General features: G+C 46.7%; 1 protein-coding gene across 1 annotated transcript in view; it reads left to right on the forward strand.

Moving 5' to 3' along the window:
- The window catches only part of MICU3 (mitochondrial calcium uptake family member 3), an 85502-nt gene that overhangs the window by 53226 nt on the left and 4780 nt on the right, over positions 1-27496 (forward strand). The window contains exons 11-16 of the mRNA XM_036763258.1: positions 968-1006; positions 4569-4658; positions 14815-14915; positions 19786-19957; positions 23164-23272; positions 26398-26555. Of these exons, the coding sequence (XP_036619153.1) occupies positions 968-1006; positions 4569-4658; positions 14815-14915; positions 19786-19957; positions 23164-23272; positions 26398-26555 (669 nt within the window). The remainder of the gene's footprint in view (positions 1-967; positions 1007-4568; positions 4659-14814; positions 14916-19785; positions 19958-23163; positions 23273-26397; positions 26556-27496) is intronic.

The following is a 27496-nucleotide window of genomic DNA, read 5'->3' on the forward strand; positions in this document are numbered from 1 at the left end:
TCCTTCTCTGTATCCAGTGGCAGCCCCTTACTCCCCACCCCTGAGGACAGGGGCTCTTTTGTTTCTGCCTCGTGTCCCCAGTGTCTCCTGGCACAGAGCTTTGAATTTAACAAATGTCTCTAGCACTGAGTGGAGACATTGTCGTTTCCAAAGTCCACCCCGGAGCTATTTCTCTTCATCATATCTTAGGGGTAGAGCTGGAGGGACATTGGACGATCTTAGAATGCTGCCCCCTCATTTTATAAATGCCACCCAGAGAGGTGGTGACTTGCTCAGACCTGGAATTTGGATTTCGATCTGCCGTCTCAGAATCTCAGAACTGAATTGTCTCTGCCCTAGGATACTTTCTGCCCAAGTAGCTAAGTACCCCCTCCCAATTTTGTATATACTGTTTGATGGGTTAGAGGGAACACAGCTGTAAACTGTTCCCCCACTGACCCTGTCCTGGTCGGTATAAGTCCCCAGTTCTCAAAGTCTAAGGTTTTCTACAGACTCCTCGAGTGTTTGGGGCTAAGCTGGGAAAGCCTTACAGACAGAGCCCACATCAAACATTCATTCAGATGGCCTGGAGTTCCCCCTTCATGTGTTGTTAATGCTACAGCTTCTTCAGAGAATGGCCCAGATCCCTAATGTCCTCAAAGACTGCTCCCAATTTGTCACGAGCTCCCAGATCCACCGAGGCATTCCCCCATTCCTAATGACAAAGCTGTGGGCCCCAGAGCTGCAGCCTGCTGAGGGAGTACAGCTTTAGGGGGACTTTGCCCACAGTGGAGCAAGCAAAGGAGAAAAGCCGAGCCCCTGGCCTGCAGTGCTGAGGGTTCTCCCGATCTGGACTGGATCTGCTGAGTGTAAAATGGGGCTGGATGACTCCTCCTGATTCCTAACAGACTTTTTTTTGTCATCTTTCCTTTTCCTGTTGCTGTTCTGAAATGTGACCCTTCCTTTGGCCCTTTGTGCTGTGTGTCAGCGTGTGCAACTTTATGGACTCCATGCCTCTCCTAATAATGTATGTACCAACCCTCTTGATGTTCTTTATGTTTCTGGATCTCACCGGGCTGGGGGCAGAGGGCCACTGGGGAACGGGAGGCGGGAGGGAGCCTCTCCTAGCTACTAGGCTGCCCCTTTAAGGACTGGGTGGTCATAGAGCCTCATATTAAGGATGGAGGAAGTTGACATGATCTGATTTGAGACTAAGCAAAGGGAAAGGTCACCTCCTAAGAGAAGTGTCCGGAGGGTGGGAGAGTAGAAATAGGGAGAACAGGAAAGGAATACTTCACAGCATGAATTGTCTGAGGGATTTGCAAACTTAGAATCCATGCAAATGGGCTTCTTGATTCCTCATTCCCCTTTTGCTGAATCTGGTTCCATCTTCTCGTCTTCTCCCAACAAGTTGGAGTTTGTTGTCTTCACAAAGTGCTGAATGCCCAGGAGTTGTGTTGTGGCCCCTTAGCCAGAGCCCACAGTGCCTGGCTGACTGATAGACTGAGGACGTCTGTGAGCTTGACACCAGGATGGTCTTCAGTGAACTCTTCCCAATCTTTGTTGTAAATCTCTTGTTGCTGACCCAGCAGTACTGGAGAGCTGGCAGGTGCAGAGCTTGTCTGCTCTTTGGTCTTCTGTGCTTAACCAGGCACCATTGGCCAGGCCAGGTGACAGAAGCATTTGCATTCAAGGACGTGTTCAAGCAAGTCCTGAGACGCATAGTCTCTTTGTACTGTCTCAGATGCCACAGTTTAAAAAAAAAGCAGTCTTTGAGGAGTCCCCAGCTGCCCCACACAGGTTACAGCCCATTCCCCAGGAATACAAGGCCGCTGGATTTGTATTACAGGGGCCCTCAGTGTCAGACCAGAGGCCCTTTCACTTCCCCAAGGAACCTGCCACCACTCTGAAAGGGCCTCCTGAGGCATTCTGGGAAGCAGCTCGGGACCAGAATCTAGAGTGTGACCCACACAGCACCTTCCTCCTCAACACCATCACAAAAGCTAGCATCTTTATGGAGCCCAGTGTGAAGAGCAGAGAAGGTTGTCTCTATCTGATTGTAAACTGACCCAAGGCAAAAGTCTCAATTCTAATGCATGGGATATAGCTTAAAGAGAACTTACCTTGCATGATCTCAACCAGGATGATGCAGAAATGGAATGCAGGGTCTCAATTCCTTTTTGACGTAGCTAATTAGTTTATATCACTATGTTGTCTCACAGTGGGGGAGTTTTTACCGAGCAAGAAGTGATGAGTCCCATAAAGTACAGGCACACAAGGACATCTCATTAGATCCAGCAAGCAAATAGAAAGACATTCCAAGAGTTTTTAAACATTTACTGCATGGGACTTTTTTAGTAACTTCATGATTTTACTGTTCTGAATTGATTGCCATGTTCAGATACCATGCTCAGGTCGGAGGGCAGGGTAGAGGGTCGACACTGGGGCAGGGACACTCTCGGAGAGAGACAATGCCAAAGGTGCCCCTTCCTGTGATAGATAGCATTGCATCCCACGATGTTGCTCATCAGACAGAGGCTCAGGGGCCTCAACACAGCCTGGTTGCACTCTCCTGGCCATCTGGATGCCTTCTCTGCACTGTCCTCTCCTCTTATTCTCAAGGTCCTCATCTCCTTCTCCTCTTGCCTGTCATGCTTTGCCAAACCAACCTCTGGATCGCTCCCCCATGGGTGCTGGGGGAAGGCACAAAGCCATGCTGGCTAGGCCGACTACGCATTTGTTATGTGATCTCCGAGAGTTCTTCCCTGGGCCATTCCTTCCTAATTAGTTTATCATTCCAAATACCAAGAGCGGCTCTTCCTTCGTCCTTCTTCAAACCTCCCATGGTCCCCCCCACATCAGATATGTTGATCCATGCCATTGTACCGTGATCACCATAAGGATTGGCAGGGCAATCACAGACTCACAGGCTCCCACCCCCTGTGCCCAAAGAGAAACTCCCCTCTATGAAGCTCTCCGTCAGTGGAGAGGTGCCCAGCCTGTGTTTGAAGACTTCAGGTGTGGGGGACCTGCTCCCTCCCAAGGCAGCCCATGGCATCTAACCAAACTTGTGTCCTTATAAACTCTGCTGGTTTAGAGCCAGATAGAGTAAGGGCAGTATCTCTGATGCATAGCAGGCTGTCAGCTGTTGGAAAATCTTGGCCTTTAGGCTTGCTGTCCCAGCTCCTTCATAATTTCAAGGCTTCTTATCTTCTTGACCAGTGCACTGAGGACATGCCCACCTTATTACTGGGATGCCTAGGACTGAGCACAGTGCCCCGTTGAGCCCCAGCCAGGGCAGGGTAGAGCAGGACCCTGATCACACCCTAAATCTGGACACCACATCCCTATTAATACAACGTACAAGCTTTGGGGGAAGGGACAGAACCCTTCCTACTTCAGCACTACCAACATGCTCCCCCTCCACTGGCACAGATAGCAGCTCCCTTTACCCATATCAAAAGTTCTCAGGCATTTCTATGGCTAAAAGAATCCACCAACCTGTCACTTTTCCAGGGATGACCCTCTCTGAACTAACCTGAGCTGGTTCCTCAGGCATCTGCCATCATCCCCCAGCCTGCACTTGGAGGGAGCCTCTCCCTTCCCCTTGGATCTTGCTGCCTGAACTCAGGCTTCTGGCCCAGCCTTCAAGCGCCCCAAGTGGCCTCTGGACTGGGGTGAAGCATCAGAGTGGGGCTTTGGGGGGGACACTTCTCAGAGTAATCAAACAAAGAACAACAGCAACAAATGCCCCAGAGATCTGGTGAAATCTTCCCAGTTAAATGCCAACATAAAGGACACGTCATCATTGTCATCCTCTCTGTGTGTATATGTATGTGTACATACATATCTGTGTATTTTACATACATGTGCATGTGTGTGTGTATTCTGACCTGTGTCCCACCGATCAGCACCTTGTATGCGTATCTACAATCTGAGGGAGCCCTGAGGGGCTCTGTGACCTGCCCAGCCTGTCAGAGGCAGAGGCAGAGCTGGATCCCAGCCCGTTCAGACTGACTGAAGCCAGCTTTTCCCAGTGGGGCTCCTCCCTGGGTCAGCAGCAGGGGAGATGGCTGGGTTACTTTAGCCAAGAATGCATTCTTCTAACCCCTAGAAAGGTGCAGCATTTCTTCCTACAGAGCCTGTGACTTAGAAAATGAATTCTCTGAGGATCAGCTCAGATCCCTCACCTTGGGGGGATCCCTTAGAGAATCCCCCCGGTGAGGCGCATTTGTCACCAGCACGTGACACCCTGCTCCCCAGGCCTTCTTTGGTCACACCTGACTAGCAATGACGCTTCTTGTCATACATTAAAAGAAAAAGGAGCTGATTCTTTTTGAGAAAGCCACTTTGTGTCCAGCTGGGTAATCAAAAAGAAATACCATTGCCCACTGGAAGTCCTGCAGGTTAATCAGCAGGGTAATAGAAGAGCACTTTGGGCTAACCTAACCCTAACCCCCTGACCAAAGGCTGAGTTAGCGCGGTTTTCTTCTCTTTGAAAGTTGGTTAGAAGAGCTTTCAAGCATGGGAGCTGTCATGCTTGGGGATCCCACTTTAGATTTCAACTGTGCCTCTTGAAACTTCTACAGGTACTTAAAACAGGAGAACTCATCTCCAGAAGCTACTGGGACACGCTGAGACGGAACACGAGCCAGGCCCTCTTTTCAGACCTTGCCGAGGTACCCACCAGTGCAGGCACTATTCATCATTTTATTAACTTAGTCCTCATTTCATTTCAGAATCAGTGGTGGCATTAAAAACTCACTGTGTATAGACCAGTGGTTCTCAAAGAGACCCTTTCATGGGGGTGTGTGGGATCAAAGCTATGTTCATAATAATACTAAGACTTTTCATTGAACATGGTGGTTTTCAGTAGATAGAACACACAAGCAAAAGCTTTGGGGTCTTCAGTCATTTTTAAGGGTATGTAGGATCCTGAGACTAAAAGGTTTGAGAACCCCTTGTTAAGCACTTCTGTTTCATTTAGTAGGAATTAAGATGATAAAGTGTTTTGGGTAGTTCTTTTGGAATGGGACAAGAGTCAATGAGTTCATAGTTTCATGATTTTCTTTAGCTTAAGCAATAGGAAACATCGCCTCTGCCAATGACCTTCAGATCCTTTTCAGATACTTGTAAAACGTCTTGTTTTGTTTTTGTTTTTTTAACTTTGATCTGTGTCTTTTTAAAACTTGCATTTGACTCCATTATACAAATTGCTGACCTTTTTTTATTTAGTTTGTCAGAAAAGGGATGACTGTGAATCAATAATAAACAGCTTCCCTGACTGAAATCCACACAAGTTCTTCCTTTAAAGAATAAGGTCGTCCCTGCACAAAAGAGGTTTGGACTTATTTCTGAAAGACTTAGCTCAGCTCCTCAGACCAAGAGCATTTTTCAGACTCTAAATACTTAGGTATTGGACAGCAATACTCTCCAGCTGGTAATGTAAAAGAAACCCTCTACCCACAAAGAACGCTGTCTTGACAGCATTAGCGAGCCCACGCTGGGCAAGTGTCCTTGTCTCTTGGCACTGGGCATTGGGCATCCCCTTTTGTCTCTAAAGATGCCCTCTCTTTGGGGTTCTTACCCATTCCAGAGCAGCTTGGGTCAGTGGTCCCTGCCTCCAGGCAGCATATCCAGCATGGCTCCCTCCATCCATGTCTTTCTTTCCCATGCTGGGCAGTGGAAGCTTCAAGACCCGCCCCTGCCTTTTCTGTACCATTAAGGCGATGCTAGCCAAGTGTGCGCCCTGCCATCTGTCATCGCCCCGTCAGCATGGAGCCTACTATCTTAGCCTCAGGACTTCGAGTTAGACAAGGGGTTGTGGCGCCCTTTGATTTGAAGACAGATAAGAGTCTCGTTTGCGTTGGGTCGAAGTACTATTCGTAGCAACATTACACCATGCGTTTGGGAAGATCCAAAGAACAACAGGGACGATGACGGCGGACATTAACAGCGGTTTCTGGTTTGCTTTCCGGTACTGATTTTTCACTGTGTCTTCACCAAAGCCCCGACTGGCAGGTAAGGCAGCTCTCATGATGCCAGTTTTACAGATGAGGTCAGTGGGGCTCAGAAAGAGCGCTGGATTGGAGGTCGGAGCTGTGGGGGTGGGACCCTAGCTCAGCCATCTGGGTTTGGATGAGACGTTGGGCAAGTTCACTGAATTTCTCCATCTCCTCATTTGGAGGAGTGGAAAAGAGGGCCCCGGAGCGCCTTCTACCTGTGATTCTGGGGACCTACAGCATGCAGCTAGGGTCAAGTGAGCTGAAAGATGTTCAAGAAAGAAAACGAGTCCGACCATTCTGGAGAATGATGATACGGAACGAGTTCCCAGGCGCGATAAAACCGTGCGCACCCTTTGACCCAGCAATGCCGCTGCGAGGTCTGTATCCCGAAGAGGGCGAAGGAGAAGGGAAGACCCCACGTGCGCGTAAATGCTGATAGCAGCTCTTTTTGTGGCGGCAAAGAACCGGAAATGGAGGGGACGCCCCTCAATGGGGAAGGGCTGAACAAGTGGCAGTGAATGAGAAGTCATGAAGGAGATAGTTTCGGGGAAATCTGGGAAGACCTATATGAACTGACGCTAAATGAAGTGAACGGCACCAGGTGACCGTAGTACAGCAATATTGTAGGGATGACCGACTGTGAAAGACTTAGTGATTCTGATCAGGACGATGGCCCACCTCAACTCACGATGTAAAATGCTGTCTACCTCCAAACAGAATCGATAGACTCAGGACGCAGATTGAAGCTTGTTTGGTTTGGCTTCCTTTATTTTTCTTGCTTTTTCTTTTAGGACATAGATAATGTGGAAGTATGGTTTGCATGACTTCATATGCATAATGAGCATAATATTCCTTTCTCAATGAGTGGGGGAAGGATGGTGGGAAGGAGAGAACTTGGAATTGAAAATAAATATTAAGGGGCAGCTGGGTGGTACAGTGAGTAGAGCACCGGCCCTGGAGTCAGGAGGACCTGAGTTCAAATCCTGACCTTGGACACTTGACACACTTACTAGCTGTGTGACCTTGGGCAGGTCACTTAACCCCAATTGCCCTGCCCTCCTCCCTTAAAAAAAAAGAAAATAAATATTAAAAGAAAATGGGTAGCATTTACTCTGGGCTGAAGAATAAAAGGCAAATTCCTATAATTTCACCCACTGTGGGAGACAGACTAGTTACATTTTAGGGCTGTCTTCAAGTGCCCCTCCCTTAAATATAACTGTTGAAAATTCCCTAGCAGAGATTAATACCGTGTGTTAACTGTCTACTCTTAAAAATTCAAGGAGCCATGGGAGAATTAACATGGATTATTAATCCTTCATACCACAATCGAGCAGCCCAGTGTAGTCGGTTGTTCTCTGGGGGCATTAGAGATTTGCCCAGGCTGGGCTGCCAGGGAGAGGGGTGGGATTGTCAGAAAGCCCAGGGTCCTGAGGTGGGCACGACAGAGCAGGAAAGGACGTGGGAGCATCCTGACAACAAACTTTACCCTTCAGAGCATGGTTAGAATCTAAGCCTTCAGTGCAAAAGTCTGGAGACGATAATACTTTAACTTGATGAAAAAATGTGTCCCCTATGGAATGCTCTCAAGTGCAGCACAGCAGAGCAGATGAGTCCTCCTTCTGACCCCACTGGCTGTTGATCACTCTGCTCAGGGGCCCATCGGGCATTGAACTTCCCCTTCCCAGCAGTTCCTGCCCCAATGAAATCCGGTCTAATCCTATCCCTCTGCTGTGATTTTTCCCTTTCATTGCTGGGACAGTGCATTGTCATGGGGAAAAATCCTGTTTTCATGCACCAAAAGGCTATGTGTATGCCCCTTTGGAGGTCAAAAGCCTTAGGAATAGTCAGTGTCCTATCCAGATCTGTGCTGGCTCCAACTCCAGCACCCTGACCACATCTACCTCCCTCTGGCCCAAGCTACCTCCTCCTGACCTCACTATGGAAGGGCTAGAAACAAGTGGGCTCCAGACAGTCTCTCAGAGCCAGCTCCAGCTGGCGCTTGTCCACTGGCCAGGGCGCTGCTGCCATGCCCAGACACGGGCCTCACCCTCCTGTGCCAACAGCGACCCTCTCTGATGTTCACTATTCAGCTCTTCTCACCAGTTTTTCAGAAATCACTTTGGAGGCAAAACTTTGGAGGTTTTAATATGGAAAAGTCTAATGTCAAAGAAGCCCCTCCTGAAGTGAGCCTGGCAGCCCCTTCCTGCCCACTCTGTAGCACAGATGTACCCTGGTAGACCTGCCATCCACCACGAGCCTGTCTCCAAGCCCCAGTGGCCAGCTGGTCGGGGCTAAGGAAGGCAAATCTGTGAGCCAAAGTTCATGGACTTTATGGAGAAATGAAGCTTCTGGGGGCCAGAAGGAGAAAGCTTACATTCCAAAGCCAAATCACATTGAGTTTTAGAGGCTCAGAATCTCTAAAAGGCCATTTCTCTGCCTTGTTAGAATCATGGTCCCTTTTCTACCAAGCTAGTATGTGCCAGTGAATTGTTCATGTAACAGCATTTTCAGGCTGTCTCTTTGTTCAAAGTAAAGTCTTGAAAACCTGCTCATCATCACATTTTTATTCATTACAAATCACAAATCAATTAAGATTTTCCAGGTAGTTATTTTTCAATATTGTTGACAAATTTGTGTAGCACTCTCTCCCAGGCTTTAGGCCCAGAGCTAGATGTAATCCTAAGGATTTGGAGAGCCCCAGCAGAGCCCTGTTTTAATAAGCTCATTTTTTTTGCCTAGATTTAACTGTCCCACAGGTTAAAAGCATGCTCCCTTAGCACAGCTACATACCGTAATTTCCCAAAGTCCTGTATTTAACTTGTAACAGAAAGGGGCCTCACCAACTGTTTTCCAGTATTACTTCTCTTTGGGCTCTGCAGGCTTCCAATCTACAGAGCCATACTGAAAGGCCAGGTCCTGTTCAAAGGTCCAGTTCTCATTGTCAGTTTGGAGGATTTCTTCATTGGATGTTTCTTAGACAAATTTCATCAAAAAAGCCAGTTTATCCGAATGGATAAAAACCTGTAAAGTCGCCGTTTGTGTTCAGTTCTCTCTTGGTTACTTTCATTTATGCACTAGAATTTGATTCAAAATATAGAGAGCATACATATACCTTTGTAGGACGGGCCCTGCCTGTATTTTATTTTTGCAATTATTTTAAGGAAATTAGATCAAAGCAAAGTGAGATAATCTCCTTCTGTGAAAATAGCATCTGGGTTTCTTTTGTGGCTTTGGTGTCTTTTTGTTATGAAAACACCTGAATTCATTTTCTTCTCACAACAAGCGGGGTCATCAAAGAGCCCAAGCCCCTGGTTTTGTCTCACCTTTATGAGATTCAGGTTATGTAATGCTGGGAGGGTACAGAGACGTGAGGCTAGTTTTCAGTGACTCTGAACTGCGCTCTATTTCACGGAATGAAAAAATGTTTTCACCATTTCCATTTGCGCATACTAGAGCTCATGGCCCTTAGATCTGGATTAGCTGGATACATGCAACCTAAATCTAATAAGCTTTTGATGATGAAAGCCTGTAAGGAAAGATTTGATCCGCTCCGGAGCCCTGAGAAACACTGGTTCAAAGAGGTCATTGTAGAAAAGCTGTCTAAAATAAAGCCGTCTACATTTCAGTGCATTATGTCCTGAAATGGAAGACTCACCCACGCTGGGGGAAAACACCGTTCAGCCATGGCTGTTTCTGAGTTCACTGAGTTTCAGCGCTTTTGTAACCTCTGATTTTAAGGAAACACAACAGTTTTTCAGACCTAGGTTACTCTTCATTGGACCAACTGCTAAAAAAGGATGGCGTACCACATAAGAATTCAATATTGGAGGGGTGGAGCCAAGATGGCGGCTGAAAAGCAGGGACTAGGGTGAGCTCCCCTCCGAGTCCCTCCAAAAACCTGTTAAAAAATGGCTCTGAACCAATTCTAGAACTGCAGACCCACAAAACAGCAGAGAAAAGCAGGGCTCCAGCCCAGGACAGCCTGGATGGTCTCTGGGTGAGGTCTATCCCGCACGGAGCTGGGAGCAGAGCAGAGTTGAGCAGAGCCCAGCGTGAGCGGGGCAGACCAACCAGACTAGGAGCCAGGCGGAGCGTGCCCTAGCACCCTGAATCAGTGAGCTGCAGCAGTTACCAGACTTCTCAACCCACAAACACCAAAGACAAAAGAGAAGGTTAGTGGGAAAAGCTATGGGAGTAGAAGGAGTTTGTGGTTTGGCTACTGCCCAGGGGGCAGCGGAGGTGGAGCAGCTACAGAACTACAGCTGCAGTTGCTTCCGGCCCCAGGCCCACCTGGTGGGAGGAATTAAGTGGCGGATCAGAGCAGGAGTGCACAGCCTGCTGAAGATCTAAGCCCAGTCCGGATTGGGGGTTCTTGGAGAAGGAGGAGTGCTGGTGTGGCAGAGCTGGCGCATCCCCCCAAGCGTGGAACATAGAACTCTTTAGTCTACAAGCAGTCATAGTTGGCTTAGTTGGCTGGGAATATGGCCAGGCAGCAAAAATGCACCCAGCTTCAGTCTCAGACTCTGGAATCCTTCTTTGGTGACAAAGAAGACCAAAACATACAGCCAGAAGAAGTCAACAAAGTCATAGAGCCTACAACAAAAGCCTCCTAGAAAAACATGAACTGGTCTCAGGCCATGGAAGAGCTCAAAAAGGATATGGAAAAGCAAATTAGAGAAGTAGAGGAAAAATTGGGAAGAGAAATGAGAAGGATGCAAGAAAACCATGAAAAACAAGTCAATGACTTGCTAAAGGAGACCCAAAAAAATGCTGAAAAATACACTGAAGAAAACAGCACCTTAAAAAATAGACTAACTCAAATGGCAAAAGAGCTCCAAAAAGCCAATGAGGAGAAGAATGCCTTGAAAGGCAGAATTAGCCAAATGGAAAAGGAGGTCCAAAAGACCACTAAAGAAAATACAACTTAAAAATTAGATTGGAGCAAGTGGAAGCTAGTGACTTTATGAGAAATCAAGATATTATAAAACAGAACCAAAGGAATGAAAAAATGGAAGACAATGTGAAATATCTCCTTGGAAAAACCACTGACCTGTAAAATAGATCCAGGAGAGATAATTTAAAAATTACTGGACTACCTGAAAGCCATGATCAAAAAAAGAGCCTAGATATCATCTTTCAAGAAATTATCAAGGAGAACTGCCCTGATATTCTAGAGTCACAGGGCAAAATAGAAATTGAAAGAATCCACCAATTGCCTCCTCAAATAGATCCCAAAAAGAAATCTCCTAGGAATATTGTCACCAAATTCCAGAGCTCCCAGATCAAGGAGAAAATACCGCAAGCAGCCAGAAAGAAACAATTTGAGTATTGTGGAAACCCAATCAGAATAACCCAAGATCTAGCAGCTTCTACATTAAGGGATGGAAGGGCTTGGAATACGATATTCCAGAGGTCAATGGAGCTAGGATTAAAACCTAGAATCACCTACCCAGCAAAATTGAGTATCATGCTCCAAGGCAAAATATGGATTTTCAATAAAATAGAGGACTTTCAAGCTTTCTCAGTGAAAAGACCAGAACTGAATAGAAAATTTGACTTTCAAACACAAGAATCAGGAGAAGCATGAAAAGGTAATCAAGAAACGGAAATTGCAAGGGACTTACTATAGTTGAACTGTTTTGTTTACATTCCTGCATGGAAAGATGATGTGTGTGATTCATGAGACCTCAGTATTAGGGTAGCTGAAGGGAATGTGCATATATATATATATATATATATATATATATATATATATATGTTTATGTGTGTGTATATATATATAAGTGAATGTGTATGTATGTATATATGTATTTGTGTGTATATATATATATATATACAGAGAGGGGGGGCACAGGGTGAGGTGAAGATGAAGGGAAGATATCTAAAAGAAATAAGATAAAATTAAGGGATGTGAGAGGAATTTATTGAGAGAGGGAGATAGGGAGAGATAGAATGGAGTAAATTATCTCGCATAAAAGTGGCAAGAAAAAGCAGTTCTGTAGGAAGGAAAGAGAAATCAGGTGAGGGGGAATGAGTGAATCTTGCTCTCATCAGATTTGACCTGAGGAGGGAATACCATACATACTCAATTGGGTAACTTACCCCACAGGAAAAAAGGATGAAGAAGAAGATAAAAAAGGGGGGATGATAGAAGGGAGGGAAGATGGGGGTGGAGGTAATCATAAACAAACACTTTCAAAAGGGGACAGGGTGAAGGGAGAAAATTCAATAAAGGGGGATAGGTTAGGAAGGAGCAAAATATAGTGAGTCTTTCACAACTTGAGTATTGTGGAAGGGTTATACATAATGATATGCATGTGGCCTATGTCTAATTGCTTGACTTCTTAGGGAGGGTGGGTGGGAAGGGAAGAGGGGAGAGAATTTGGAACTCAAAGTTTTAAAAACAGATGTTCAAAAACAAAAATAAAAGTTTTTCATGCAACTAGAAAATAAGATACACAGGCAATGGGGCATAGAAATTTATCTTGCCCTACAAGAAAGGAAGGGAAAAGGGGATGGGAGGGGAGTGGGGTGACAGAAGGGAGGGCTGACTGGGGAACAGGACAACCAGAATATACGCCATCTTGGAGTGGAGGGCAGGGTAGAAATGGGGAGAAAGTTTGTAATTCAGACTTGTGAAAATCAATGCTGAAAATTAAATATATTAAATAAAAAATGAATATGTAAATTTTAATACAGATGCATTTTTATAAAAAAAAAGAATTCAATATTGTTGTTATCAAAATTATCGTTCAGCCAAAGCACTATCTTGTCCTTGTTCCTTCTCAACAGCCTTTTGCTAACTTAATAAAATGCTTGGCCCCTTCAGGATCCTCCCGCTTCCTCTCCTCTTCCCAAATGCCCACCTTCTGGGCCCCAGGCTTCCAAATCCCTTTTGATGATCACCCTTCCACCCCCTGCCTGGTCAAGGCTCCATTTCCCCCAAAGATCACCTGACTTCACTGACCTGTTAATTTACACTGTGGCATTAGGTGGTGCAGTGGATAGAGCTCCTGGTTCAGAGTCAGAAGACCTGATTTCAAATCCTGACTTAGATACTTACTAGCTGTGTGACCCTGGGCAAGTCACTTCACCCTGTTTGCCTCAGTTTTCTTATTTGTAAAATGAGCTGGAGAAGGAAATGGCAAACCACTCCAGGATCTTTGCTAGTCACAAAGAGTCAGACCGCACTGAAACAACTAAGCAAGAACAAAAAAAACTAATAGTGTACTATGTTAACTCTCCCACGGCTCATTGCATTTCCCAGAGTACATTGTTGTGACAAAGTATAGATCTCTGCTTACGAAATTTCATCAGATATTTTTAAGGGAGGAAGGCACCTCATAACAACCCTGAAATATAACTGATCCATCCCTGGCAGGCACACGGAGTGGATAATATTATTGGAATTGTGGGAATTTTCCTAAGTCCAAAGAAAAAGCTATTCATTTAAATTCTTTAATTTCTCTTAAATCTCTTCAGAATAATGAATTACACTGTAACAACTGTAATGTAGTTATTCCTTCTCACCTAATATATTCCTATTAAGCTCCCCCTTTTGTCATTGATTTTTAAAAATTGCATTTTGGGGAGTTTTGCATGTATATTCAGATTTACCATATATTATCTGAACATCCCTAGGAGGTTATCTTGTAGGCCATGCTTTTGTTTGGCCTTGACAGAACATGAAATAGACCAAGGGTAAAGTGGCCTTCAAACCTGGGCAAGGCCATTCTGCCTCCACAGGGACACCGGGGACAGGGACAAAGTGAGATAAGACAGTAACTAGGTTCCGTTTCTGAAATCTCATCTGCCTGAATTCAGAGTCTCCATTGAACTGGTACAGGACCGATCTTCCAAAAATGTGTTGCTCTTCTGAAAGCAGACTGCATGCAAACTTACTCTGAAATAAGGTTGAAATCGCTTTTCTAAAAGAGGTTCAAGACAATGTTATCATCATTGAGTTTTTCTGTTGCACATCTCACCACCAGGCAAAGTTTGTCAGAGTACCAGGCAGAGTTCAGGTATGCCCTGGCATAACTTGCTTTCCTGACACCAAGACAGCCCTTTGGAGAATCTTTTATGGACTGACATGTTCTCAGTAGCATCTCATTGTTGGGCAATTTGGCTCTTTAGAAAGCCCCTGAACCAGGGAAACCAAAGTCTCTGCTTGAAGAGAAAAGACCCAACCAAATTATGGAGAGAACTGTCAACTGCTCTAGTTAATGCACTGAACACAGATACAATCTAAATGCATATTTTGGAAATGCTCACTTAAAAAATTAGAGTCATTAAAGATCGTACCAAAGACCTTCCTTATTTTTTAGAGTGTGCCTGTGATTTCATTGGATGCAGGATGGCAGCTACTTTGCAATTTATAATCTTATAATTTCCTGGGGCCCTGGGAGCCATGTATGGCCATGTGTGACCACGGCCATACGTTATGTGTCAGAGGTAGGATCAGACAGAGGCCTTCCTGACTCAGAGGGCAGCTCTCTCTGTTTTTGTCTCTGTCTCTCCTTTCTCCCATGTTCCTTTTTTATTACTATACACCCCAGATAATGCCCTTTTCCAGTATTAATATGCTTTAAAGTTATTGGGCTTAAGATGCTCAGACTTCCATTGAAGTAGCCATTTCTTTTCCTGTTATTTTAAAATGCTTTGGCTTCATTTACCTTTCCATGGTTTGTATGGTGTGAATTAAAGTGTAGCTGTTTTTAAGGTTTTATATGGCCCTTATTAAAATTATCTAAGGAATACAGAAGAATCTCTTCCTATGTTTTGTTGATTTTTTTTACTAAAACTAACTTTTTTATTGTACTGTTTGAAGCGAGCCGATGACATCACAAATTTAGTGTCAGATACAACACTGCTTGTACACTTTTTTGGAAAGAAAGGCAAAGCGGAGCTCAACTTTGAAGACTTTTACAGGTGAGATTTAATTCATACTTGGAATGACAAATGTAGATCTTAAGTGCTTAATTACTGTCTAAAAGGGCCTTAGTGATTATGTAGCACCATTTCCTCATTTTATAAGTAAGGAAAATGGCCGGCCAAAGGCCAAGCAATAGCTGGCAGCAGAACCAGCCCCAAGCCCACCGGCTCCAAGTCTGAGTCCACAGGACCTTACAACACGTTACAAAAAGTGGGGCAGGGATCCTGAAAGTGCTTAAAAAGCTTTAGCCTTAAACATGTCAACAAGACCAGCGCTTTCCTTTTGTCGTTAGCAGACATCCGAATGCCCGTGATATTTATTTAAATAAACATAGCTGAGAACCATAGATGGTAACCATCCGCATAAGACCACAGCCTTTCTGACGTTTGAAGAAAAAGTCTTAATGGTGCATGATGGTAAAAGTCATTCATTTTCGTCATTGCCTTTATAATATCCTGTCAAGGAATGGAATTCATAGCTAAGGTAGAAGGTGCTCTAAATTTCCAAAGCTTCTGTGTCTCTGGGGACTGCTTCACATCTGCTGGTAAGGCCTTGATGGTGTCATTTTAATTTTGAGTCCTGTGAAGCTGCACCCCCAAAGACTCAAATGGATCCCTGATCTCCCCAGATCAGAGATCCAGTCCATCATGCCTGCCATCCCAAAGAGCACTGACTTTCTGGATGTTTTGCTCACCTTCTCCTGGGCACCAGTGGAGCCCCACAGATGCCCACCCGTCATTCCTCCATCTTGCCATGAGACCTCATCCCATTTCCTTGCCTAACATACAGCTTCCAGATGACATCATTCCTGCCCTTCTTCTGTACCCTCATTGCTCACACCCATCACACCTCTCAGGGCCCTCAGTGGTAGACCGTCTTTAATTCTTTGGACACAGTTATACTCTATGTCTTGCTGCCATTTGGCAACTCTGTGATGATGCTACTGTTGAGGAGATGGACCTTTGCTTTGATGGGAAACAGCCAGGAAAGGAGTTTTGCTTGCTCTTCTCCAGTTCACCTGCAGGCCCACCCTATTTTCCAAGAGTGCTTTCTATGCTAGCAAGCTCCAGAGGGCCTATCCAGCCTGCGTGATGAAATCTGAACAATAGATAATATTCATCTACTGTGCAGATGGATTTTCTGTTACTTTGAGAGCTCACCGAAGCCTCCCCTCTAGGAGACCATGACAGGCCCTGGGGCTTGATGCAGTCAGCACCAGGCCTTCCCAAACAGTAGCTCTTGGAAGAACTCAGCATCCCCAGAGAAGCTCTCTTTGACCTGCCCCCTGCACTGGCTGCCTCCATCATGTGACAAACAACTTTGCCCAGCATCCCTCTCCCTGCTCCATGCCTTGCCTGACCGGTGTTGTCAGAGGACCACAGGACAGGGTTGTTTCTGTAGTTCTGTCTTCTGAGGAGTCTGGAGTGATTCTGATGTATCCATGAGAGACATTTTGTTGTCAGACAGCCTCCAAGGTGGCATTTTGTTCATAACCAACACCCATTAAGCACAACGGGGTTTGACATCCTCAGCATTTTTCAGTTAATTGTGAAGTAACAAAGATGTCTTCCATTGTTGAACATCACACTGAGAAATACTGAAGTAGAATACATCTGCTTGTGGCTTCTATGGGGCTGAGGGGGTGAATAAGATGAAAAAGTGGAAGGAAATCATGGGGGTAAATTGGAGGTTTTGGACCAGTAAAGGAGATGAGATGTTGAATTTGGAGAAGAAAAATGTGGCAGAATTGTATTGGGGGGATGGGAGGCACTGAAAGAAAATCCAAAGGAGAACAATCTGTAGTCCCAGATCTCTGTCCAAATTCTACTTATAAGGGAAACCAGGTCAGGGATGATTAATGAGGGTAGAAGTGGATTATGGAAGACTAAGGAAAGGAGCCTGAAAAAACTCATTCAAGAAGGATGAGCAGAAGGTCATTGACAAAACCAGACAAGGCAATATAGCTAAAAAGAAAAAAAAGATCAATGGAATAGATAGATAGGCTGAGTCAGCTGACAAAGTGAATTGCTGGGGTGGGGGGTAGAAATTGTAATCAAAATTTAACCATGTGTTCAGTGTTGTGGCATAAATACCCATAAGTTGCTTTAAGCAATGAGACTGAGCACCTCAACTATTTTGAACGACAGAGGAACCTTCTCAAGGACTTGAATCACATGCGATATTGGTGTTTATGTTCCAGTTGAGGGACCGTTGTCTGTGCTCCAGCTGTGAGCTCATCTGCCACTCCAAATCCTTAGGGAGGATGAAGGGCTCCCGAAGTAGCAGGAGCAAGACTTCCGTGGGTAAGAAGGGGTCTGGGGTACAAGAGAGAGGCTTCTGAAGAGGGGAAGAGGATTTGCTACCAGAGAAGAATCAGAAGGAAAAGGACAGCCATACAGTTAGAGCTGGAAGAGAGACTGGAGGCTTTTGCTGAAGAAGAGAGAGAGAGTTGGATTGCCGAGGAGGAAGAAGCTACTTGTCCTTGCAAGGATGACGTAGGGAGAGGAGAAGCTAGTGATTCCCTGCTCAGGGAGCAGAATCAGCTGGCTCTCTAACTGCCTGACCACCACAGCAAGAGGCCTCTCATCTTCCTTCCTACCAGACTTAACCAAGAGGCTCCTGAGACTTGTCCGAGTGCGTGAGCATCACCCGCTCATTGTGGCTCCCACAAAATGGCACGAGTGGCACTTTGAGGAGGAGTCTAAAAGGCATTGCCAACAATTACATCAAGTCACAGGCAGAAAACTGAAGGTCACAAGGGAGCAAGTTGTATTGTCCTCACTATTATCAATTCATTGAAGGCAAGTTATGGAGAAGAGAAAAATTAATTTGGGACGATAACGGCTGGTGAAGAAGGCAGTGATGGAGAACTAGGTTTGGATTTCCAGACTCTGTCTAATGTGTCGTTCACTTGATGACAAAGACACTATGACATGAGCATATATATATATACATATACATATATTATACATATATATATGATGAATTCAAAGAATTCGTCAGTATTGTTGTACGCTGCCAACAAAACTCTTCAGAAAAAGATAGAAAAATAAAATCCATTTAACTACAGGATGTATAAGACACTTGGAAATCTACCTGCCATGATACACAGAGGAACCATACAAATACAACTATCAAACACCATTCATGGAAATAGAGACCAAAATAATTGGAGAAATAGGAATTGCTCATGGATAGTCAGCAAACATTTATCAAGCACCTACTGTGCGCCAGGGACTGTGGATACAAAGGAGACAAAAAACTGCCTGCTCTCAAGGAGAGGACAGTACACCAGCCGCTGCCCATACCACTGCATCCTCCAGACTGCTGCCTAAGCACAGATCAGACCCCATCAACTCCAGGGCCTCCCTCTTGTTTTTTACAACACAATGGTGACTCCTCTCTTTGACTTTAAAGTCCCTTATAATGTGGCCTCAGTCTCTCTTTCTACCCTCGATGTACGTTGCTCCGCCTCCCACCTCAGGGATCCAGGCAAACTGGCCAGCCCCTGTTCATCACACAAGCCTCTGTGCCTGACAAACTCTCCCTCCTCACCTCCAGAGTCCTCACTGGAAATGCTGCTTTATACTTGAAGCCCTTCCCAACACCTGGGGCCTCCCTCCCGGACCCTCTTGTGTGAATTTCTATTTATTCTTTTTATTTTTATCTCCATATACATACTAAATATGGACCTGTAATTTCTCCCATAAAAGATGAGCCCCTTGAGGGCTGCCATGGTTTCGATTTTGTCTTTGCCTTTCCAAGCCTCAGGTGGTCAAGGCCACCACAGGGGCAGAGAACCTCCGAGGGTCCTGATCAAACATGGCGCAACACCGGGCACCCTGTGCTCTGCTCTCCAAAGCTGTTGGCCTCAGATCACTGCCCCCAGGGCATCCCTGAAGCTGCAGAATGAAAGCCAGTGAAATCTGGATTTCCTTGGGGGAGGTGTTCTCTGGTGCTAAGAGCTCTGTGCAAGCCCAGAGTACCCCAGGCAGTATCCTGCTGAGTGGAACCCCTATCACTGAGAAGGAGAAGATGAGCAGTGCGGCAGGCCAGAGTGGCAGAGGAGGGCAGCAGCCTGGGCTCTGACCATATCTTACCTTTAAACGTTTCAGTGTCTCTAGGATCTTATGGAGGTTTCGCCCCTCCAATGGAGCAGCTTGTAAGCCCTCCAGGCATTTCCATCCTGGGCAATGCCTGCAACCTCAGTGCCCCTCACTATCTCCTCAAATAGCTAAAATCAGCTTCACTTGGATTTCTTAAATGGAGATGCTCCTCCAATTAATCTGAAGATTGCTCAGAGGTTTAGTTCATTGTCATTATCCTACACTTTGTAACTTTGGCCACAATGACCTCTTCCAAAGATCCATTGAAAGAGTGGGACTTTTCATTTCAAGTCCACTTTTCTGGGCCTCCTTATGGCCTCACCAATTCAGGGCAGTGGACAGAAGAGACACTCGCCAGATTAAACTGGTTTTAGAAGACATATTCTCAGTTATCCTGTAAATACAATATAATGTAAATTTGTTTCTAAAAAGACAATAAGTAGGTCTCTTCATTTTCTGGGTATTCAGAAACCATGTGCTTTTCAGTGCCTCTATATAATTAATAAGCTTATCTCTTGCCCAACATTATAGTAGGTGGGATTTCCTCAAACCTAACAATGCTTTTTAAAAATCCAGAAAAAGAGACATTTTTACTGGGCTTGGTTAAAAAAGGGGGAGGGAAGAGAAAGTTCCTTCTTGATTAGTGCATCATCCTAGGCTTCCAGATATGTTGTTTCAGAACAGGGTAGCAGTGGGTTGCCGTTTGTTATCAGGGGTTTTAATTGCCTTGCTCATTTCTTCCTTTCCTTTTGTTTTCTAGGTTTATGGACAACCTGCAAACAGAGGTTCTGGAAATAGAGTTTCTTTCCTACTCCAACGGCATGAACACTATAAGTGAAGAAGACTTCGCCCGCATTCTCTTGCGGTATACAAATGTGGAAAACACAACTGTGTTTTTGGATAATGTGCGCTACAACATGATAGAAGAAAAGGTATTTTTGATTATCCTTTATTCTCTTGTTAGAAATAACCCTCCCCTTCGACTGCCTCTGATTCTGTACATTGCCCTGGCAGCTGGGCACACGCCCATACACACAGAGCATGCACATACATACATATGTACGCAAAGATCCATCCATCTGTACACACACAAACACATGGAGCATGCCTACATACACACACGCTCACTGAAGGTTCTTGTATGCTTCTTGTTCAACATTTGTCTTAAAATGCTTTGGGAGGAAAATATGGTGAAACCCCTAATGAAAATATGTAGGAACGTTCTCAGTCCTCCTAATTAGGTGCTTGGAAAAACAGCCTCGGCAGGCACCATGGATCCTTGCGCACCATCCAGCCCATCTTCAAAGAGCGCCGCTGCTCCAGGCCCTGGCACAGTGGCGCTTCTCCCAAACCAGCGTCTGCGGGTTTCTGTCGCTTCAGACCCACTTTCTCCACATCCAGAAGAGCCGTCATTAAAGGGTCATTCGCAGTGAGGCATGGATGAGTGAGGTGTCTTATCCCGACTGAAAGGAGCTCTTCGCAAGGAGGGCCCGGCAGTAGGAAACCAGACGCTGCTTTGTCCCTTTGTTGAGTAACAAAGCAAACAAGATCAGAAGTCTCGGAACAAGGAAACCCTGGAGGGGCCTTAAAGGCTCAGTGCAGCCCAACAGGAGCGGGTAACTAGTGCCACCTTCAAAGGAGGAATGCATGGAGTCTGCCCCTTCTGGTTGTGTTAGGGCAAGGAGCCTCGGGGCCTTGAAAAACCGCTGGCAAACTTCCTTTGTTCAGTCCCAGCAGCCACGTGGGCAGCTCATCTGAGACACGCAGGTAGCGTGGTACTGTCCACAGTCTGTCCTCATGGTCATCGGCCTTTCTCCTAGTGGAAAACTAGGCAAGGTGGATATTGCAGGGGGCGCCTTGGGTTGAACTGCCTTGATTCACCAGATATTATCTAGGATTCACTTGAGCACTTCAGGAAATGGGGTTAACTGGCCCAAGCCCCCTGCATCGGTCTGTGCTGGGGTTCCAACTGACCTTGTTTTTTAGTGGCACTGGACTCCAAAAAGCTTAACTTGAGAAAGTTGTCAATCCACCTTCCGAGACCACTTCACTTTCTCATAAACAATTTTCCTGATAAATTTAGTATAAAAACCAAATATTCTGTTAACCAAAGGACTCGTGTAATTGAGTTCTAAATCCCTGGCCCCTGATCCTTCTTGGTAACAATGGTGACAGACAGGAAGTGCTGTGGGCAGCGTTTTCACTGCGGCACATAGACGATGCAGGGGAAGCCTGCGGGGGAAAGCATTTAAAGGTGGTGCTTGAAGAGAGGATGCCTTCCTTTGCTTCCATCGGGGCTTTGCCGTGTGTTTGTGATCATCGCTTGGGGTCTGCAGCCAGCTCTATGAAAGAAAACAAGGATGTGTGCAGGATACACTTTTAAATTTAATTAGCATCATCAGCCTCTTTTCTGCCATTTGCTTAGTCTAGACAATCAAGAAGACAATAAATGAAGCCCTGATTGGTGGCGTTTGCTCCCGCCGAACGTTAACCCATCAGGTCTCAGCATCCTGTTCCGATGGCTCCAGCCCATTGGGCAGAAGCCCCACTGTGTCTCTGGCATGATGGGCATGGTGACATTTAAATGGAACATGTCAGTGCTCACTGGTGCCAGGGTCATGGCACACTTACTGCCAGCTCCTCTTGGTGCACCAGCCCTTCCAGCTTCCTCAAGGGTCTGGGAGCACGCACAGAAATGACTTCTTACCATCGGAGAGGGTTGGCCTCTCTCAGAGTCTCTTGGGGGAGGAGCAATGGCTGTTTGGGGTTGGAAGAGGAGAGTTTCAGCATTACTGACTCATGGTGCCAGGAGCTTGGAGCCTCTGTGACTGGCGCCCACACAACAGGGGAAAGGCTTGGAAGCCACTCACCTGGAGGTATACCTGAGCTGCTAGCAGTATGATGCACAAGGCTGTCCTGGAGCCTCCTGGGTCCCCACCCCGCTCCACCTTCCCTTTCCCCATAGAAATCTTACTGGCTCTCTCAGTTCAACCCTTTGGGGTGCCTTTGGAGACAGTAGCCCACAAGTCTGGACGAAGTCTGGCTCTAGACATTGTAGGGCCCACATCCTCATCAGGCCTTTGGCTACATCTTGGGCCTTCCTATGCTGCAGAGCAAGCTGTCTTTCTGATAGTGACAATACCATTTCAACTCACTTCTATCCAATGCCTCGACTTCCTTCAACCCCTCCATTTCCTCATTCTTCCATATTTCGGCGTTCCATGTAAAACAATGCCAAAAAGGAGAGAAAGGTAGTGCCATCTTGGAAAGTGACAGGGGGCCAGCCTGGCAGGTAAGTGAGGTCAGCCACTGGAAGATTCCCCTGGTGCCCTGGTTCCGATGCCGATGAGCCCTTGGACGCCACGAGCCTTTTTCTTTCCTGCTGGGAACTTGCCCCAAGAGTTTAGCTGTTACAAGTTTTGTGACTGGAGATGCAGTATTGGAGATCACACTTTTCAATTCACATCACTTAGCCTTTTCTTCTCATTCTCTCCTACTTTGGAGGGAGCTGATTTAGACAGGGATAAGGTGTTCCCAGAGGAGGTGGGTGTGTTGAATTTGATTTGCCTATTGGACATCTCTTGGATATTTTAGGTGTTCGATGAATTAGACAAATGCTGGATTTTAATTTTGCTTTAGCATTAACCTGTGACATAAAGCTATGTCTACAGGTGCAAATTTTCAAAAGAATCTTAAGAAATCATCTTACTTGATGCCGTCTTAACAGCCAACACATTTGCTTTCAAAGTTAAACATTAACATCGATGGCACATATTTTTAAATTGTTATGACTCGTTAGATTTTCATTGAATCATCTTGGTCATACCACTGTTAAAAAGAGCTTTGCTGGTTTCAGTCAGATGTTCTGAAAACATTTCAATCCACCACGGGCTAATAGAAATATGTAGAAAGAGCTTCCCATTCCATTTTGATTGAGAAGGTGCAAATGTTTCAAAGTGTTCTGCCTTGAAAATGTCTGCTTTTGACGCCCATGATACAGGAAAGTTGGCAAGGCCAAGTGTCGGCCTGTCCCTGCTGCCAGGGCTGGAGCACTGACAGGAGCCGAGAATGAGATGGTAGTGACCCCTGCCATGGCACTTGCAGCAAGGCGGCCAGTGACCAGCATTCATTTTAACAGGGCATCACATTCGACGAATTCCGGTCCTTCTTCCAGTTTCTGAACAACTTGGAGGATTTCGCCATCGCACTGAACATGTACAACTTTGCCAGTCGCTCCATAGGCCAAGGTAGGTGCTTGTCTTTTCGAGTAAAATGCTAAGGGATGTTTTGAAACCTAGCAGAAATAGCACCAGTTTTTATACTGCAAAGCCAAATCACGTCCTCACTCTCACACCTTGGTGAAGTGGGAGCAACCAGAAAGAGCCTGGGAGAGAGGGGGAGGAGAGAGAGGGAGAGGGAGAGAGAGAAAGAGAGACAGACAGACAGACAGACACAGAGACAGAGAGAGGAAATGCAGGCAGCTGGGGATGGAGAGGGTGCTGATGCAGGCGAGCCTCAGGGGCGAGGGGAGCTCAGCAAAGCCCTGCTCCAGCGGAGCTCCCCAGGTCCACCTTTGAGGACCAGGCCTTTGGTGTTCTGGAGTGTCACTTGTCTCTTTTTTGTTTAGAACAAGCCTCTTCTTAAACCAGAACGTGACGCACAGCGGGTGGGGGCATCTTCCTCCTCCTTAAGAAAACACGTTGCAGGGGCTGGGGCCTGTTCCTGCCTGTCTTCACTACCCTCCTTTATGGATGTTTTTAAAAGTGTCATTGATCGCTGCTGTTGTCCCAGATAGATCCCAGGGGGGCGCGAGCCTTCTTGTGTACCAGAGTTGTTTTTTCAAACAATTCATCGGACACACTCCTGACTGGGCTGCTGCCCACGCCCTGTTCCACCCTGGGAGGCACCTGCCTCTCAGCGGTAGGAGGGAGGTACTTCCTCACCATCCCATCTCCGAGGCCAACTCTGCCATGGTTACATGACATACCATTCCAGGTCTTTGTGCAGTCTTCCGTTTCTATGGTTGTCATCTTTGGGTGTTTTGTTGGCCTAGTTCTGCTGCCCTGACTCTGTATCCATTCACAGGATTCCTCACATTTGTCTTTTTCCCCAGTTCCTCGGGCTGTCGTTACTTTCGGGCACCTTCTTCTTAGCCATTCCCCCATGGATGGGCACCCACTTTGTCTCCAGATCTTTGCTGCCACAAAAAAGTCCTGCTCCAACATGTGGGGGGGGAGGCTGAAGAGCCGGGGCCCTTTTCCTTTCTTTGACTGCCTTGGGGAAATGCCCAGCCATGGAATGTCTGGATGTTCTGTGCTCCTCACTCCCCAGGCCTTCCTCCTGGAATGGCCGGCTCCCACTAGAAAGGGTAAATTATCTGATCCTACCCCCAGGTGAGGAAACTGAGTCCCAAGACTTGATCAAGATCTCAGAAGTGACCTCAGTCACCGGCAGAACCGGGATCAATGTTACTAGCAAACATTGACATAGTGCCTGCATAGTGCCCTCATGGAGGGATAGATAGATGGATAGATAATAGATGCATGGATAGATGATAGATGATGGATGGATGGATGGATGGATAGATAGATGATAGATGATGGATGGATGGATGGATAGATAGATAGAGAGATGGATAGACAGACATTATTTCAAGTCTTCCAACTCCAAATCTAGTGGTCTTACACTACTCATACCTACCATCCTTCTGTATGCAGTTCAACTCTTTCCTCCAGGAAGCCTTCCTTGATTTTCCCCAACTAAAAGTGATCTCTCCCTCCTCTGAATTCCTGAAGCCATTTGTGTGACTACTCCTATGGCACTGAAAGTACCTTTTATTATAGTTACTTGTTTCAGTCAATTAATGAACAGCAAGTGCCTACTCTGTGCCAAGCAAAGAAAGGTAAAAGACAGCACCCACCCTTGAGGAGCTCACTATCTAATAGGGGAGACAACAGGCCCACGGTCAAGCACAAACAAGCTGCACCCTTGTGCATGTGGCCTGCCTGGCCTGTCCTCCATTCTCCCTCCCCCCCCAAGGGGGGACAGTGTCCTATTTCTATCATCAAATGAAATCCCATTTGTAAAGTGCTTAGCACAGAGCCTGGCACACAGTAGGTCCTATATAAGGGCTAGGTATTTTTATTGTCATTCGCACCCATATCCCCTGCATGGTGTCACAGAAAGTACTCTGCTTCTGGAGTCCTAGGAAGAAAGGAAACAGCACCAACTGTGTGCTAGGCTCTGTGCTGAGCACTTTACAAATATCAGCTCATTTGATCCTCATGGCACCTCAGAGAGGAAGGGGCTGTTATCTCTGCTTTACAAATGAGGAAACTGAGGCATCAGAGGCTGGGTGACTGGCTTACAGTCAGTGCCTGAGGCCACATTTGAACCCAGGGCTCTGGCCATGGCACCACCTGTACCTGGGAATAGATTCTGCCTCTGAGGCTCTGTACCATGATGACCTGGGGAAATCATTTCACGACCACCATCCCTGGCCTCAGTGTCCTTCTCGTGAAATGATGGAGTTGGACCAGATGTTCTCTGGGTTCCCATGCAGCTCTGGACCCACTACCCCTGAGGACAACCCACCAAAGGCTCATAAATCACAAGGACTCAATGAGTATTTTGTGATTTAATACTCTTTAATTGTGAGAGAGACATAGACAGGCAGAGACAGAGACACAGGCAGAGACAGAGACATAGGCAGAGACAGAGTGGCAGAGAAGGGCAGAGGCAGAGAAGAAAAAGGGGGAATGGCTTCTCAGCTGATTCTCTGATGCTCCATGAGCCCTGTGGTTCCACTGAGCTGGGGTTCCTTTCCCAAGGACCCCAGGGGGCAGGGCCTGGAGGGCGGAGAAGGGGCTGGCCTGGAAGCCAGGGAGATGAGGCTTCAGACCCACCTCTGACAGTTACTCTCTGAGTGACACTGGACAAGTGACTGAACCTCCCCAAACCTCCACTTCTTCAGTTAGAATGGGGACAGGGATATGCACAGGTCCTGCCTCTGGGGCTCTGAGGCTGAAATGGCAGAAAGGAGACAGGGCTCTTGACAACCTTGCCACCCTCTGTCCGTGAGGTCCCTTCTGAGGCTGCAGGGCAGTCTGGGGCCTCTGTACCTTTGGTCTTGCCCAGCCCAGCCTGCAGGAGCCCAGGTGCACAGGTGGGAGTGCACACACATACACACCCACACATGAGCACACACACAGACCCCAAGAAAGCCCAAGGGGGCCAGGAGGGGCATTGGGCAGTTAGCTGCGCCCCTATATGAAGAGTGGGTAGAGTCTGACTGAGGAGCAGATGGTGGAGAGGGCAGCTCTCCCCCACCTCAGGCAGGACAACTTTGCTCTTGTCCCTGCCCTCTACCTAGACGAATTCAAGCGTGCCGTCTATGTGGCCACAGGCCTGAAGCTCTCACCCCATCTGGTGAACACCATCTTCAAGATTTTTGACGTGGACAAAGATGATCAACTGAGTTACAAAGAATTTATCGGCATCATGAAAGACCGGCTGCAAAGAGGATTCCGGGTAAGGAGAGAAAGCCCCTTCAGGGAGGAGTCAAGAGCCTTTGCCTCCCACCTGAGAAGCCCTAGATTGAGTGGATTTAGCTGTGGGACAGTGAAGGCCTTCTTGGGAAAGGCCAGGTTTGTGCTGGAAAGATGCTTGGAGGGATTCATGAGGAGACCCGGGGCCCAGCAGGTCGGGGGCCAATGAAGAGCTGCTAACTGGGGCCACAGAAACAAGCACAGTTGGGCCTTTGGCCCAAAGGCCTCCAGCAAAATGTGCTGCTGTTTCTGCTGCAGGAGAAGGCTGCTCCCCTTCTCTGTATCACCATCTGTATTCCCATCCCATGGCCTGAGAGAGGCTGCTCTCTGCTTCTCACTGCCCCCAGTCATGGGCCTGCAAATGAGAAGGAAGGTCCCCATCCCACCACCTCCCTCTGTCTGTCTCTGTCTCTCCCCCTTCTCCCTCCCCCTTTCTCTCCCCTGTCTCTGTCTCTCCCCTTTTTTTCCTTTCTCTTCCCCTCTGTCTCTCTCCATCTCTCTCTCCTCCCCTTCCCTAGGAAGTGGGTCTCAGAGGTGGCTTTGGAGCAGAGGTCAGGGAGCTGACACCCCACAAACAGACACCTTTCTGGGGATGCCAACAATACAGAAGGAAAGGGAAGAGTCAGTGCTTTATGAAGTAACCAAGAAATGGTTCTTCTTGGCAAACTAGACTCATCCGTTGACAGAAGCAGGAATCAGAAGTAGCCCCATGACGGTGGCCATGTAATTTCTCTGGCGAGGCTCTCAACATGCACATTCAGTGTTGGGGGAGGAGCATGGGCTGTAAAAACAGGGTTGTATTTTTGCAGGGCGACACAGTTTCTCAGCCAGAGCCCCTACCCCAGTCACCACTGATCGTCTTTGCTTTGTTTTTTCATGCATGGGTTCTCGGGCCTCTCGCCCTGGCGGTCTGCTCCCGATCCC

The sequence above is a fragment of the Trichosurus vulpecula genome, chromosome 6 (assembly GCF_011100635.1).
Source record: "Trichosurus vulpecula isolate mTriVul1 chromosome 6, mTriVul1.pri, whole genome shotgun sequence".
Classification (NCBI taxonomy): domain Eukaryota; kingdom Metazoa; phylum Chordata; class Mammalia; order Diprotodontia; family Phalangeridae; genus Trichosurus; species Trichosurus vulpecula.